At 39.9% G+C, this 16,232-nt stretch overlaps 1 protein-coding gene across 2 annotated transcripts in view; it reads right to left on the bottom strand.

Moving 5' to 3' along the window:
• LOC307132674 (uncharacterized protein) overlaps positions 1–16,232 on the bottom strand; it is a 29,487-nt gene continuing 13,255 nt past the window's right edge. The window contains exons 2-7 of one of the 2 annotated variants that reach the window (XM_079827142.1): positions 11,385–11,606; positions 7,406–7,463; positions 6,318–6,351; positions 5,388–5,962; positions 3,151–3,285; positions 1–2,886 (exon numbers count right to left, since the gene is read on the bottom strand). In XM_079827142.1, the coding sequence (XP_079683268.1) occupies positions 2,332–2,886; positions 3,151–3,285; positions 5,388–5,962; positions 6,318–6,351; positions 7,406–7,463; positions 11,385–11,518 (1,491 nt within the window). In that variant the 5' untranslated portion in view covers positions 11,519–11,606 and the 3' untranslated portion in view covers positions 1–2,331. Of the gene's footprint in view, positions 2,887–3,150; positions 3,286–5,378; positions 5,963–6,317; positions 6,352–7,405; positions 7,464–11,384; positions 11,607–16,232 lie in introns of both variants that reach the window. The other variant, XM_079827141.1, reaches the window with a different exon arrangement.

The raw sequence follows: 16,232 nt of genomic DNA, 5'->3' as shown, positions 1-16,232 counted from the left end.
GAAGTGCTACTTTATTTAAAAAAGTATAAACTTGACCCGACATTTTTATGAATAGTCATTTTGATATAAAAACATTACAATCTTTTGCACATTAGTACTTAATTACACAGCTTTAATACACACCACCCTGTTGTTTGATAAGCAAACGCACAACATTAGCTGCCACACTAAACTCAACTGGTCTTTGAGATACACAATAGCTAAAATGATGTGGAAAACAAAAAATCCCAAAGCACATAATCAAAACTCACAGAGATACTGCTGAGATAATTTTCCACCAGAAAAAAATCATTCCAAAAGGACAACTGGAAAGAAACGAATACTTTCAGGAACACCAAGAGCAAATTCCCACCCGCTTTCTGCTTTTCTTCTGTAATTCTTCTGTTTGTAACATATTTACAACATTGCACTAACATTTGATAGCAACAGGGCTTAGACAAGCGGTTTGATTATATTTGGTTGACCTGAGCCACTTTCTGAGTGCTCCAGCTATTTGGGATAATTTAATCCAGATCACATTAGCATCAGATTCAAAGACACTGAGAGAGCGGCTATAGTCCACAGATCACAGATAGTTTGACATTGTCCACTGGTGAAGCTTGTCACCGTCTGGCCATAAAACCCCAAACCCCCCCCTCCCATAGACCTACGGGGCAACATACACTAATTTTAAATCGCTTTGTCATTGTAACTTTTTTTTAAATCTCCCATTATTTCCATATAACATACAGGAGATTTTTGAAACAATCTAATGAATGCAATTCCGTTCAATCTTATCTGGACATACGTGGACATCCTGACTGTTTCTGAAATGATGGGGAAAGGGATTGTCTATGATACATTTCTTCTGACCAATTGTGTTATATTCCTAACTGTCCATTTAGAGAGTCCTCCTCTGGTCGTCATTGGTCTCCCCAGTCCTGAAGCGATTCACTTTGTGCTCTTTCTCAGATGAAGAAAAAGGCATATAAATCAAACAATCCACCCACAACAGCAAGAAATAAACCATTCTCTTATACCACAGGACAGTGCTAGTTTCACTTTACTTTCTTTTCTTTTTTTTATCCCTTTACAAGGGTTTTTTTCTTGAAAGCATGCATCTTTTTAATCAGGCAAAGTGCATAAACAGTATTGACAAAGAAAAACACTTACTTTACCGCATTGAAGTGCTGTGGTGACTCATGTGACAGTTTGAATAGATGTATGACCAAAACAAAAAATAACATGAAAAGACATTGGGGGTCTCCTGTCATTTATATCATGACGTTTTGTGTGCAATTATTTAATATTTTTGTTCACTGTCCCTGAGCTTTTGCTAATTCCCTCCACGGTCTTGCTTTATTGACAACTGCAATTTACCATCTAATATTTTTTTAGATGTACTCTCAGATTTTAAATGTACTTAAATGTAATTTTATAAGGGGACTGTCTCTGACAGACGACATGCTGAGCATGAAATATTTGTGCTTATAAGAAAATACTTTCTTGACATACAGGATATGTTTGACCAATCGAATTAGAATCTTTATTTTAGCTCTAAAATTATGTGATTAATTCTTTACAGAAATAGAGACTTTGACGTTACAAAAATAGGACCATGTGTTTCCTAAAGCTTTTAGATAATAGATCGCTTTTAGCTATTTTAAAATAGGATCGATTCTTCTATGAACAGATTAAATAAAGGCTTTTTGTCAATATATGATATTTTGCTTGGCAATGGCTTTTGATTGGCTCTCTGATAAAGTTCACTTTCTGTATATTCATTTTTGAAACAGGGGACAGAGCTTGGCTAAGGGCTTTTAATCAAACTTTTTTTTTTCCTTAGAGGGCCATGGAACACAATTTAATTGTGCTTTTTTTACAAGTTGCTTTTGTAATTGGTTTGTGCTCATTTTTTTTCTCCTTTGGGATTTTCTAGGCATCAAATACAAGTTTGACCCGCAATTCCGATGGTCACTTTGTCCAAAACTACATTTAATGACAAAAAAAAACAAGAATTCCCTCTGCAGGAATGCTACTGTTGGTGTGATATGTGTCTGTGGTGATATGTCATGGCTGGTGACTATTTTTCTTCCTCGTGATGAGGCGTGTGACTAATCAAAATAATTTAGTCTGGATTTTCATGTAAGCATTCTATCGTTTTGTGCTGCGTGAATACTGACCTTTAACTAGACTTACAAAACTCAATTAATGCTCAACTAATACTTGTAACCCATGTAAAATATATAGCAGTGGCACAATGCGCGTATCCCATTGGGTTACGACACGTACATGTGTCCCAATTCAAAATTCAAGCCCTAGAGAGGAAAGTTCCCTTCCCCAGAGTGCCCCCTACAGACCAGTGACATACATCTCCATACCATCATTAAAAGTAAAGATGGTGGTTGTGCTGGAGGTGGCCGAGCCCTGCTTCAGGTCAGGGATGCTCTCATACAGGCTCTCCCCGGGCATCAGCAAGGCTTTGGCCGGGAGATGCTGCAGTTTGGGGGTCTGCTGGGGGGGTGGAGGGGGTGGGGGTGGTTGTTGCAAGGGCTGCTGGGGTCGCTTCCGCTTGGGTCGCAAGGTGGCGCTGGCATTGGGCGGAGGCCTGTCGCGCCTCCAGCCTCCCCCACCCTCCATGGTCTCGTAAGCCAGGTCTGTTTCCTCAGTGCTGATGGCTTCATAGCAGTGGTCCTCCATGCATCCGGGTGGCGCTCTCGAGCCTTTGCCCTCCTGCGGTGCCCATGTTTGGGGTTTGACTACCACGCTGAAACCCCCGTCACGCTCACCGCGATCACCCCGAGCCAAGGTCCTATAACCGCTGATATCCCTTGCAGCTGGGGGGGAGCCGGGCATGCCTCGCTTCTTTTTGCCCGGTTTGCAGACTTTCGAATACATCTCTGTGATCTACATGACAACAGAGAGACAAACCATCTGAAATGTATTTGTAAATGGAAAATATGTGTATATAACTTTTACTCCAAATGTTTACTCCAAAAATACGCATTTTTACAGCTGCTTCTAGTTAACTCCAAAACAAAAGTTTAGGGGTAAGGAAGTGCTCTGGGATGGGATCATCTACAGACAAAGTTTCTAGATTGTTTTGACTGCACAGAATGAGAAGTAGAGGATGTGTCTCAGGACTGTGTGGAAAACTAAATGCACACTCACCCCTGCTGCAGATGCTGCCATATTCTCTCCCGCATGAGAGCTTAGAATACCCATCTGCTTGTGCTGGAAGATGATGTCATCGTCTTCCGGAGGTTTCCATATGTACTGCTCTCCATTTCCCATAAACACAGCCTCCTGAAAGTTTGAAAAACAATTGACTAGAATAAATATTATTTTACAGTTTAAGGAGCCATCTCAAACAATATACACTGGAGAGTAGAGCTCAGCAGAACGGCATCATGAAAAAGCATTGTGTTATCATACTACATCAACAATGACCTCCGGGCACAGTTTACAGGTTTAAAACCAGTGGTTTTAAAGGAATAGTTCACCCAAAAAATAATTCTGTCATCATTTACTCACCCTCGTGACTTTTTTTCTTCTATGGAACACTAAAGGAGCTTCTCAAAACGGAAGCTTCAAAATGTGCAAAAGCAGCATGAAAATACCATTAAAAAGTCCATACAACTTGTGTGCAATATTAAATCTTCTTAATGTCTTTGTGTGAGACACAGATTCAATTTTAAGTCACTGATAGTCGCTTCCAGTGAGCTGCAACAGAATCAAGTCAGTAAGTTAAACTCTAGAACTGGACAAGCCCAATTTGTGAACAAATCAACCATTTCACTCATTTATTATTGAAAAGAGTTTCCAGGATATTGTTCAAAAATGTTGTTCCACAGGGAAAATAATTAAGTAATACGGGTCGGGAATGACATGAGGGTGAGTAAATGACAGTATTTTCACTTGTGGTTGAATTACTTCTAGTTTTTGGGGATATATTTTAGCTGTTGCAGGTAACAGTTCTAATTAATCAGAATAAAGAAATCCATGAAGATAAAACCCTTTAAAATTGTATCATAGTCATACAGTAAACCAGCTGGATGTGAGAAAGACTTTACAAAGGTCAGTTGAGAAGTCAATTCAAAACCCCTCTACCTGAAAATAAGCCTATGTAGCATAATCAGGCTACAACCCCCCCCCCCCCCCCCCTCTTAATGCCTGTCCTCATGTCTAACAATCTTCTGCATCTAATGATATTGAGCTTAATGTGTTTCCTGTACTCAGGCTGTAAGGGAACAGGCTGATGCTTGCTGTGCACTTTCTCCTCATTGTTATGCAGGAGAAAAGGAAGGTGGGCAATGGGGTGTGTCACAGAGCCATTTTTAAGGCAGGGATTAGCATGTTGTTGTAGCTTCTTTCGTTCAACATTGCAATTCACTTTGTCTCCCATTAGAACTGGCCCATTTTATGGTTCTGGCTGTTTGCCTGGGTTTCAGTGATGGAGAGGTTTCACTCCGCGTTTCCGCTGGTTGCATCATCCTCATAGTTAAGTACCTGTGAGCGTGCAACAGCCTGAATGCTGTGGATGGACCACAATGCTCGCTAGTATCATTGATTTGGACAGTTTTCTCACAGAGGAAATAATGAAGTACACTTAATTGCAGACTCACTTTAGTTGCAAGTCCACACCAGTGCTGAGGCACACGAAAATAGAGGAAGCCATTCCCAGCATGCTTCTATTTATAATATATTCCATTTTAAGACACAATTTAAAGAGCAATCGGAAATTACAGGCTTTTAGTAGTCATGAAACGACAAATAATTTCCATCAGCAACAATGCTTTCATATACTGCAGTAGTTCTTTGCATTTGTTGCCTCAGTGAAATGTCTTGACTTACTGAATTACATGCTGAATGTATGTGTAAAAGTTATATAATCACAATTAACTAATTGATAGGTTTGATGCATTTAAAGCATTTTAGCATTGATAGTAATTACCTGCATTGTTCTTGTACACTGTTATATATGAGTGATATAGTGTTATAGCCTGAAGCTCAAGCAGTAGAGCATGCTGCTAGCAACACAATGGATGTGGGTTTGATTCCAAGGAAATGCTTGAACTGCTCAACAAGTCACTTTGGATAAAAGTGTTTGCCAAAGGCATAAATGTAATGCAGGTTTGTGCATCCTTCAGAATGAAATTGAGAATAATGAAATTGAAATTCTTATTCAGTTTTTGCATTTCAATTGAGGTAGCAAACAAATTGAGGTTTGAATCTAAGAAAAGTTGAATTAAAATAAATAAAAATTCTAAGAAATTAATATTTGAAAAGATAAACGTTAAATGTTTATGCTTGACAAAGCATTGTTTTAATGTGTTGAAAAAAAGTGTATAATGCATAGGTCTTTGTAAGTGTAGATAGATAGAAAAATAGATACATACTGTAGATACCTTAGGGAAAGACGGTAAGTTGAAGGCCTCCACGTTTTTCCGAGTAATCTTCTGACTGTGTGGGTGCGTTGGAGGCGGGGCTGGGTGAGTGGGTGGGGCATGCCGAATATCCCCACTGCTGTGTCGTTGTTGTCCAAGCCCCTCCTCGGTCTCCGTCCCATTGTCCCTCTTCTGGGCGGCTTTGTCCACTCTCCGGACCTTTCTGATGCAAGCGTACTCCACTGTCTCCTGCGGCTGAGGAGGCGTGTTTACTACTTGGGGGAGGGTCTCTGGTTCCGGAATCCCACCCTCTAAGCAGTCCCCATCAGGATCAGGTGGAGCTGGGGTGTTGGCAGGGACCGCCGGTGGGGCAGGTGTATCCGTCTCCCCAGCTCGTCCTCCGACGCCATAGCGGGCATCCTCAGAACCACGTGTGGGAGAGGAGCGGCGTCCCACCTCGGCGTACGTGTGTTCCCCGTCCTCACCAGAGGGGATCTGAGGCAGCTGGCGGCCCTGAGAACGCAGGTCGGAGTTTGAGCGACGGCTGGGGAGTAGGAGCAGATCCATGCTGGCGGGACGGTTCTTCTTAGAAGATTCTACAGAGAGCAACATGATATTAACTAAAGTCGAGAGCTTAAAATCTGAGAAGCAAAACTATTTTTTTTTTTTTTTTCAAATAGACAATAAAAACATTTGCTCGAAACTGCAGAGGCAAAGGGCAGCAGACACATGCCAATCACTATAGAGTAAAATAAATTACATCTACTAAAATAGCCTCATCATGGAAACTCCCAGAATGTAGTTGGTACCATGCTCAGACCTTCCCCTGAACTGCAGGTGTGTGTGAAGAGCTAGAGACTATCAAGCTTTAAGAGATATGATTTTTACAGTACATACTCTTGCCATTGCAGTTGAGTCTGTTCATCTCATGAAGCTTGGTGTCTGACTTACTGATGGAGCGCAGCTTGGACTGCCGCAGTATACTCTGAAAACAGATGCACAGATAAACTAAATTAAACAAAGTCATATTATAATAAAACACAGTATACCCAATACAACAAAATTGCCAGTTTTCCTATTTAGCCTATGCCGGGCATATTGTTGGGTCAAGCTAGTACATGGCAATAAATACATCTACATTAGGGTGTCTTACTGTGTGGGCTGCTAAAACAGTGAAATGGCCCCTTTGTTTTAGATTCAAAGCTTAAGAGATCCATTCAGAGTTTAGGTCAGATCCATTTCCACTGAGCCGATTAAGAAGATTAATTAAATTCAGGAGGAGCCTTCAATTTGTTACTTGAAAACTAGTTTGAGGGAAGAATTCAAATCCTGACACAAAACCATGAACTGCTTGAACTGACATGGAACTGAGCCCAGACCTGGGTTCCTTAGAAAATGCATAGAAAAAGAAGCGATTGATTGCAAGGAAGGAGAATGGGTTTCATTCACTAGCCATGCATACACATGTAATCGTGCATAAAAACCCGTTTGTAAATGTTTTCATACAAAAAAAATCATGATCTTCAAATCAATCGTCTTTTTTGCAAGAATTTAAAGGACATTAAATTGAAAATAAAGATATTAAAAATGTTACAAAATACTTATATTTAAAATAAATGCTGTTCTTTGGAACCTTTTAAATTCTATTCAAATAATCCTGAAAGAGATGTGATCACAGTTTTCACAAAAATATTACGCACAATACGCAGCAACCGTTTCTTGAGCACCAAATCAGAAAATTAGAATAATTTCCGAAGGATCATGTGACACTGAAGAATGGAGTGATTACTGCTTAAAACTCATATTAATAAATTACATTTTTAAACATATTGAAATAAAAAACAGTAATAATAAATTGTAATTATATTTCACAAAATTAGCGTGTAACTGTCCAATAATTGCAGCCTTGGTGAGCATAGGAGACTTCTTTCCAAAACAACGGACATATAAACTAGTGGGTAACAAAATGGATAAGGATATGTACAACTTGTGTGCAATTATTAGTGAATGAGACCCAGAAAAAACGTAGAAATCTTCACCATGTCCATGAGCCTGTGCTTCCTCTCCTCTCCGGGGCCATTGTGCGTCTTCCCCTTTCTGCAGGACACAGCCAGAAAGATGTAAATCAGTTCCCAAATCAAACATTTTAGAATGTTAGGTTTAAACTAAAAATGCTTCGTTTATCAATTGATTTATGGAGACGGAAAGCGCTGACTCATTTGAGCTCCCTGATTCAATTTACTTTAGTAGCTCTAACTGTTTATCTTGTGCAGGAAGAAAATGCACATTTCAATTCAATTAGGCTACTCGAAGGATTCAAGGCAGTAGTTTTTCATAAACTGTTTGAGTGAAGTCATTTGATCAGAAGTAACTGTGCAAGTGAATTCAGAATGAACTGTCCTCGAAATGAGTCCAGATTGGCATTTGAAACAACAGAAGGCTTTCACTGGATAATTAACAGGCATCTGAGTAACTGCATAGAGGCGGTGTTCAGGCCAAAACGTAGCCACAAAGAAAATCAATCAAATAATCAACATAATACAGTTCAAACATCACTAAAATTGTTCAATAGATGCTGAGGATGAATTCCTTCATGAACAGACAAGAAGTACACAGACATTCATGTCTTTCAGTGACTCTAAACTTTCCTCTCTCACTTATACACAGAGCCCTGATCCAGACCCATTGCCCGGGATGTTCCGCCAAATTTGACTAGACGTCTGTTTATTCTTGGAAAAACATGTCATTTGTTCTCTTCTGATTGCCTAGCACTCCTTTGATAATATTACAGGAACAGTGTAGGTATCAGGAATCTACCCTCAGAAGAAGAACAGCACGAGAAATAGATACAAAATGGATTTTGTAAAGTACTAAAGCTATTACTGAGATTACAGTGAATCACTGATATTTGACATAACAGAATAAAAAACATTAGTGTAATGTCACGCAAGAACATTTACCCTTCTCAAAAAACTTTTTGGAATAATACAGTAGCCTAGAAATCTAGGCGCACCTTAGCGGCAGCAAATCTCATTTTCAACCAGGGTAGTCTAGCAACTCTCCGTTGGAAAAAACAAACTCTGGTCAGGCCAATCACATCGTGTATAGAGTCGGTGGGCGGGCTTAACATAATGACGGCAGAGTTGACGCGGTTCCGAGTGCTACTTGTAAACAAAGAAGCTGGCGAACAGCAGTCTTTCGAATCGGCTTTGGCCGTTTCGACGGAACTCTTGGAGTTAAACTTTTCTTTGAGAAAAGAACAAAGAACGGCACTGAAGTCATTCTTAAGAAAGGAAGATGTGTTCGGAGTTTTGCCGACCGGATACAGCGAAAGTTTTATCTATCAACTAACTCTGCTTCATCTTCTTCTGTGCTCTGGTTGGTTGTAGCGCTATCCTATTGCGTGCAGAGGGAACTTGAAAGACAACCGTTTATCCCGCCCCTCGGATTGAGCCCTGTCAATGGTGTGTTCCCAGACCCAACATCTTGATGTGGGTCTGACTTGTCAGGCTAGTCAAACGGGTCAATTTTTTGAATTTGAGATTGAATAAATAAGCTTTCCGTTGATGTATGGTTTTTAGGAAAGGACAATATTTGTCCGAGATACAACTATTTGAAAATCTGGAATCTGAGGGTGCAAAAAAATCTAAATATTGAGGAAATCCCCATTGAAGTCCAAATGAAGTCCTTAGCAATGCATATTACTAATAATAATACATTTTTGATATATTTATGGTAGGACATTTACAAAATATCTTCATGGCAGAAGATATTTTGCTTCATGATCTGTTTCATGATCGTTACTTAATATCCTATTGATTTTTGACATAAAAGAAAAATCGATAATTTTGACCAATACAATGTATTGTTGGCTATTGCCGCAAATATACCTGTGCGACTTATGCGTGGTTTTGTGGTCCAGGGTCACATACACTCTCAGAAAAAAAGGTACAGAACTGTCACTTTGTACCTTACTTACCCCTAAATGGTACATATTAGTTCCTTTTTCGCTTTTGTACCTTAGGGTACTGCCCCAGTGACAGCGCTGTACCTTTTTTTCTTCCAGTGTAGTCTACAACTAAGCTTTTTAAGCCCATATATTATTCTGACCATTTCAGATCTTGTTATATGAATTATGTGGAAGGTTAGTGAATCACATAAGCTTCAATTTTGCCTTGTGCTCTTTAAAATGGGAGATTTCAAGCTTTAAAAATTACGGAAAAGCATCATAATAGTGGTCCCTTCTCAACACTATACGTCATTGCTTTGTGTGACAAATAGACCGAAATTTACAATCTTCCCCTACAGTGGTCTGTTAACCACTACAAAGAAATGAGTGAATCAGTGAGAACTGATTCAATTAATCATTCTGACTGGTTTTGTGAACTGTTACAACTTTCGTTTTTTGGGTGAACTATTCCTTTATGAGCCGCACATAGACGTTCAAGTTAAGTTTATCTTTTAGTGTTGAAAATATATCCAATATTGAAAAGAGCTCCTATCTAAACGTCTTCTCTAGTTTTTCATTTATTTTCTCCCACAGGATCTCAATGTATATCTCATCAGTATTTCCTTCGACCCTTGTCTTTGTCTCTCTCACTTCTTTTCCTCCATCTCTCATTCCCCTAATTCTTTTTCTTTGTCCTCCCACAACCAGATGCATCATGTGCTTTGACAAAATGAGACATTAGCATTCACACAGCGTGCTCTGTGCTATCATCGGTGGAACAAGAGAGAGAGAGAGATGGGAAAGTAAAAAAAACAAAAACAGGCACTTCCTGTTTAAACATCACTGCCATGTCAAAATGACATCCCCACCATTACGCAGTGAGCATGAAAGAGGCGTGGGTGAACTTCAATGGCATTTTTTGAATAAGCTCTCTATTATAGACCTTAGTGACAGTGATGGGTGACGACAGGTGAACTCTGGCTTTCATCCTGGAACACACACGGCAGGAGTGGCTTCGTATTACAGAAGCATTTTCTGTGATGATGTTATGAAGATTTACAGTACAAAGCATACTGTTATAAGCAAGTACGATAACACTTGTTAAATAACAGAGATTTGTTATTTAAAAATACTGTACTAAAGTAAGGCCTGCTGTAGAAGGTAAGATCTGCCGGTGTTATAATAGAATAGGAAAATCCTTATGCATGGAATGAAAATGCATTTTTTTTTTTTTTTTTCAAATGAAGGCTGTTCTTTTGAACTTTCTAACTTTCTATTCATAATTTCTAGATATTAAATTGCGGTTGTGTTCTGGGTGGTTGCTAATTGGCCCACCAAATAAGCCCATGTCTCTCCTTTCACACAGAGATTCCGGAAAATACACTGATAATGTGTACCGGGATTGTTTGATTTTGGTTAATTCACACTGGCACATTCACACACATCCCGTGAAGATACGTGACATCAGGATGTGACGTGTTGGACGTGTAATGTCTCGCAGCATCTTAAGTTTACTTATGACCATGCTTGTGCATTTTTTTCTGATTCGATCATAAACTAGCGCATTGCCTATACTAAGCTGGCGAACAATTTCAGCTTTAGCGTCATCTCTACGACACACCCCTTATGGCATTGATCCTGCCTTTTGTTCACACAGGGTGCATTTCTGGGACTGATCCCGGCAATGTTACTAGGTCCTCATCCTGGGTACAATCCCGGGACCTGTTTGCGTTCACACAGAAGGCACTCTAGCAATTTTATGGCAATCTTCTGGAATCAACACTCTGTGTGAAAGGGGATTTTTGATAATCTGGTCCCAATATATGGTGTCCTTCCTTCAGTGGAAGTCTAAGGAAGTTTTTTTTTTTACCAATTTCTTTAACCCTCTCCTCATGACCTGCTTGATATTATGTATGCAACACAAAAGCAGGATGAGTTATGCACTATACTTATAGGTTAGGGATTTGAAAAAGCAGTCACCCCTGAATATGAAGTAAACAAACAACCAAAGAGGACAAGAAATCAGAGCATTTTATATATGAGCATGTGTGTTTGTGTGTGCAACTCACCTCTGGCAGCCCACACATAGCACAACGATGAGAATGGTGACAACGAAGGCTGAGGCGGCGGCGATGGCCCCCAGCAGCAGTACTTTGCCGTAGGGATGAGCAGAGAAGTTCACCCCGTCCTGCATGGAGGCCATGTGGAAGTGCTAACACACACACTTTCACGCGCGCCCTCACACACGCACACACATATGCACACACACTCTCAAACACTGTCCACAAGATCTGAAAAGGGAAAAGTGGAGGTGCTAGAATCAGTTCCTTTGCTTTGTAAAACAAGCCTTTTTCACCCATCAGAGGGATAACAAAAATGAAACTTACTCTTTTATTCCTACCCTGAAGCCATTCTCTTGAGTGTGAATGAATGACAGAGAGTGACTCTCCCCCACACTTTCTCTTGTTCTCTCTCTCTCTCTCTCTCTCTCTCTCTCTCTCTCATTCTTGTACTTTTATTTCGTCTTTCTCTCTCTGTGTCTCCTGTAGGTCTTTCTCTCTTCTCTACCAGTGTGTCATTTTCTGCCCACTAACTGTCACTCAGCGTTTGTGTAGAATCATTTGCCTCAGACTGGGGGGCATTTTTCATACAAAGATTCATGATCATCAGGTACCTAACCTGTCTGTTGCTGTGAACAAACAGGCGACACAGTTGCTGAAACGCTGAGCTTTTACATGTCACTTCAGCCCTTTTCTAAACAGATAAAGTGTTGTGGTTTCTACTTGAAACTTTTGTCATTTAAAAAACACTATATTTTGCTCTCTAATAAATATGTGAGTACACTCATGGTCCTGCGAGGCCCCTTGCTTTTAAAAATACTTGATTTGGTCGACTAACATTAGATGACTAAAATAGTAGTGCATGCCCTCATAAGCTCACAGAGAAAGTGTCGCAGTGCCCTGGGGTTCCAAGTGGTCAGCTACTGCTAAATGCGCCACGGGTCCCAGGGGCCAAAGTGGTCAGCTTGCACTGTATTCACCAGGAGCCCAAGTGTTAAACTATATTTGACAGTGTAAGGACACGTGGCTTGAGGCTTTGGAGGCCCCTGACAGTCCAAGAGAAACAAATGTAGAAACTAACGCTAATGATGTCCAACCTGACATGGCGCATCTTAACGTGCCAAGTTTGAATTTGTGCAGATGTGATCACACACTGATGTAATGCAATACACTATTATGCATTACAAAATGAAATACATATATATGTTTATATATATATATATATACACTCATCTCCAACTCTTCCTGTTTCTATAGGGGACATCGCAAATGACTGCACAGGAGAAAAGACGCATTGAAATGAACCCATGTGAGACAAATGTATAATACAGTCAACACACTTGACTGCGTTGTTGCGTACACTTCTCCAATTGTCCAATGTTCTCCATTACATCAGAAATCTTCTGAATGGGCCAGCACTTTTGAATGGAGAGTGCGCCCTGAATCGCTCAGTCACCTTTTGTTTTCATGCACAATCCCGGTTTTATTTTTCATTGTGAAGACTTGTACTGCTGGTGGCAGTACTAGGATTTCTGTGGCTATTTCTGACTCACACCTTACAGGCATCATGCATGAGCTGAAGTGTGTGGATTTTTTCAGATAAAGAATTAGCCCAGTTTTAATTATTTTGGCTCTTGGTTTAGTACTATCAAATGGGAAATGAGTCATGATAAGAGCTAAAAATACCTCTGCATAAGCAAACAGCAGCGTGTCGAAACAACAAAGGAGGGAGACAATACTAAGAAAAAAATGTTTCTTTCATTGTGTCTTGCTCTTTGTCAGCCTGAAAAAAGGACTTTTTACAATAATGCGGTTGTCACAATGTAGTACGCATGCATACTTGCCCTGAGTTGCACCTGAATTCCTGGTGACCACTTTTAAACTGTACATGGGTCTCTTGAGTATATGCATCAATGTAAGAACACGCCTGAAGATTAATAAGTGAATCCATCACGCACCGACTCTCTGTTTATACACAGAAAACAGAGAGTGTGTTTGTCAAAGGCTGCCAGCCAAAAGTAAGGAAAACCGCTGTGCTAGACTAGGGGCAAGCATCCAGACTCTCACATTCCAGATATCTATGAAGATTACGATAGGATCGCCACAGGAGCTCTGTCCACTCAACAGCACCAGGAAAAAAAAATATGACCAAAACAAATCAATCATGATCTGCACTTAGGTTTGGACAAATAGATCCAGGTAAAACCTGCTGTCGCTCTGGAGCAAACACCTACACTGAAGCTATAAACAAAATTTTAAACTAATATATAAACCAGCAACTAACCTGTCACAATTCTATTATGTGTGGATATTGTTTAAGGTTTTCCTGCCTAAGGGTATATTTACACGACAACAAAGTACTAAAAACCGACAGCAAAGTTGTCAAAAACAATCTGCAAAAATGACTGAAAAAGGCTGTATTATGCACCCCGCAAACACATAATACGCATGCGTGAACATGTAATATGCATTATGCATTACATGTAGACGGTAAAGGCATTGTTTTCAAAATCTTGCACTTTGAAACATTGTGCCAAGTGTAAAGTTTGGTGGAGGGGGGATATGGTCTCTCTTAACTCGTAATGCTTCCGCATACCAAGATATTTTGGACAATTTCATGCTCCCAACTTTGTGGGAACAGTTTGGGGATGGCCCCTTTCTGTACCAACATGACTGCGTTCCACTGGTGCACAAAGCAATGTCCATAAAGACATGGATGAGCGAGTTTGGTGTGGAGGAACTTGACTGGCCTGCACAGAGTCCTGACCTCAACCCGATAGAACACTTTTTGGATTAATTAGAGCGGAGACTGCGAGCCAGGCCTTCTTGTCCAACATCAGTGCCTGACCTCACAAATGCGCTTCTAGAAGAATGGTCAAAGATTTCCATAAAGACACTCTTAAAACTTGCGGAAAGCCTTTCCTGAAGAGTTGAAGCTGTTATAGCTGCAAAGGGTGGGCCAAATCCATATTAAACCCTACGGATTAAGAATGGGAATTCATTAAAGTTCATGTGCATGTAAAGGCAGGCGTCCCAAAACTTTTGGCAATATAGTGTATATTGATCATATTTAATTATAATATAAGACATGTTTTACTCCAAATCTGGAGTAAAATGTTTTACTCCACCCATGGCATATTTCAAATCTCGTCAATTTATTGGTAGTGACTAATCAAATGACTGAAAGACAATCTATGTCTCTAGATGGGCCATTTTTAGCACCATTAGATTTGCTCAAAACAAACAGACACTCAGAATATTGAAACACTGATGACTTTCATAAAAGCCACAGTGATTTTGATTCAAGGTGACTCTAAATTTTGCACATGAGCTGCTTATTTAGGTTGGAGCGGTATGATAGAATTTACTAATGGCAGCCTAATGACTTGAGCTTTCTTGGTTTCATGGTTTCCCAATCAGATGAGAGTACCTGAGCATCTAGAGAGTTACTAAAATCATGATCTCATAATGCCTTTTATGATATACACGTAACCCAAGGTGTGATTCAGCAAGTTTTCAGTGACAAGCAATTTGTGTGTCCACACTGAACATGAAACTGCTGTGCAATGTGACTCAAACCAATGAATTTGGACCAATGAGATGTAGCCTATAGTGGACGGGGCTTTCCAGCTTGATGCAGCAAACACCAAACACTCATCATAAAATCATGTCACAACATGTTTACAGCTAGAACAAAAACTCAGATTTACAAGGTGCTTACAAGCTTTTATTGTGATTAAGGTCTAAAGCATCTGCTGAATAACCCTTAACCAATTACAAAACCATAACCCATGTTGCAAACTACTATTAGGCTGTGTTGTCCTGTGTGTTTCTGGAAAGAAAGAGACGATGACAGTGCTCAAACCGAGTGCTCTATCAGGAATTGTTCTGTCATGAACACATTATTCTGAGGCCAGATGGAGCTTGATGTGACTGTTTCACCCCCACCGAATGGCAGAATCACATGTTGGTTCTATTGATTTGTGAAGTCATTCCCAATAATGATGTGTTTCATGCAGAGAAGCGTGAGTTAGGGGAATAAAATAGTCCCTGTAACTGTCAACAGGTGCAGATGCTGTTATGTGCATGTGTGACTAGGTATTATAAATGCTGACCTTTCTGATGACAATGTTTGGGTCTGTTTGACATATTCTACAGAACTTAAAGGGTTAGTTAAAAAAATCTCATAATTTACTCACCCTTAAGCCATCCTAGGTGTATGACTTTCTTGGTACCTTAGATTTTGAAGCCCAAAAAACACATCCATCCATCATAAAAGTGACCCATTCGGCTCCAGGGGGTTAATGATGGCCTTCTGGGGCTTTTTTGTAAGAAAAATATCCATATTTATAACTTTATATACTATAATCACTGAAGAAGAGTGACCTCTAACCTGATGTATGACGTAGGATAAAAGAGAATAGCATAAGCTTAGGTGAGAGTAGACGCCTCTACTGGTTCAAACAAATTGGGCTGGACAACAAACTCAAGGATTTCTTTTTCAAATTTCTCGTTTTAGACTTATATTTCGTGACCGGTGTTTTGTTTTGCTCCATCCTCTGCGTTTCTGCATTTGTCAATGTGTCATGTGTCAGGTCACTCTTTCGCCGGAACTTGACTTGTGTATGGCCATTACCAGAAGCTCTGTCATTAAAGTTTATAAAGTTATAAATATGAATTTTGGCCATTAAGGATTACCTTTATGATGGATGAATGCGCTTTTTGGGCTTCAAAATCTAGCCTCTAACTCTGATTGTGTTTGGCTGAAAAAAGAAAGTCATATACACCTAGGATGGCTCGAGCTAGGGTGAGTATCATAGGATCATAATTTTAGTTTTTAATGTTTTAATTTTTGAG

The sequence above is a fragment of the Gobio gobio genome, assembly GCF_949357685.1.
Source record: "Gobio gobio genome assembly, chromosome: 10".
In the NCBI taxonomy this organism is placed as follows: domain Eukaryota; kingdom Metazoa; phylum Chordata; class Actinopteri; order Cypriniformes; family Gobionidae; genus Gobio; species Gobio gobio.
The sequence above is the reverse complement of the archived record's forward strand: the minus strand, read 5'-3'. Positions and strand labels throughout refer to the sequence as shown.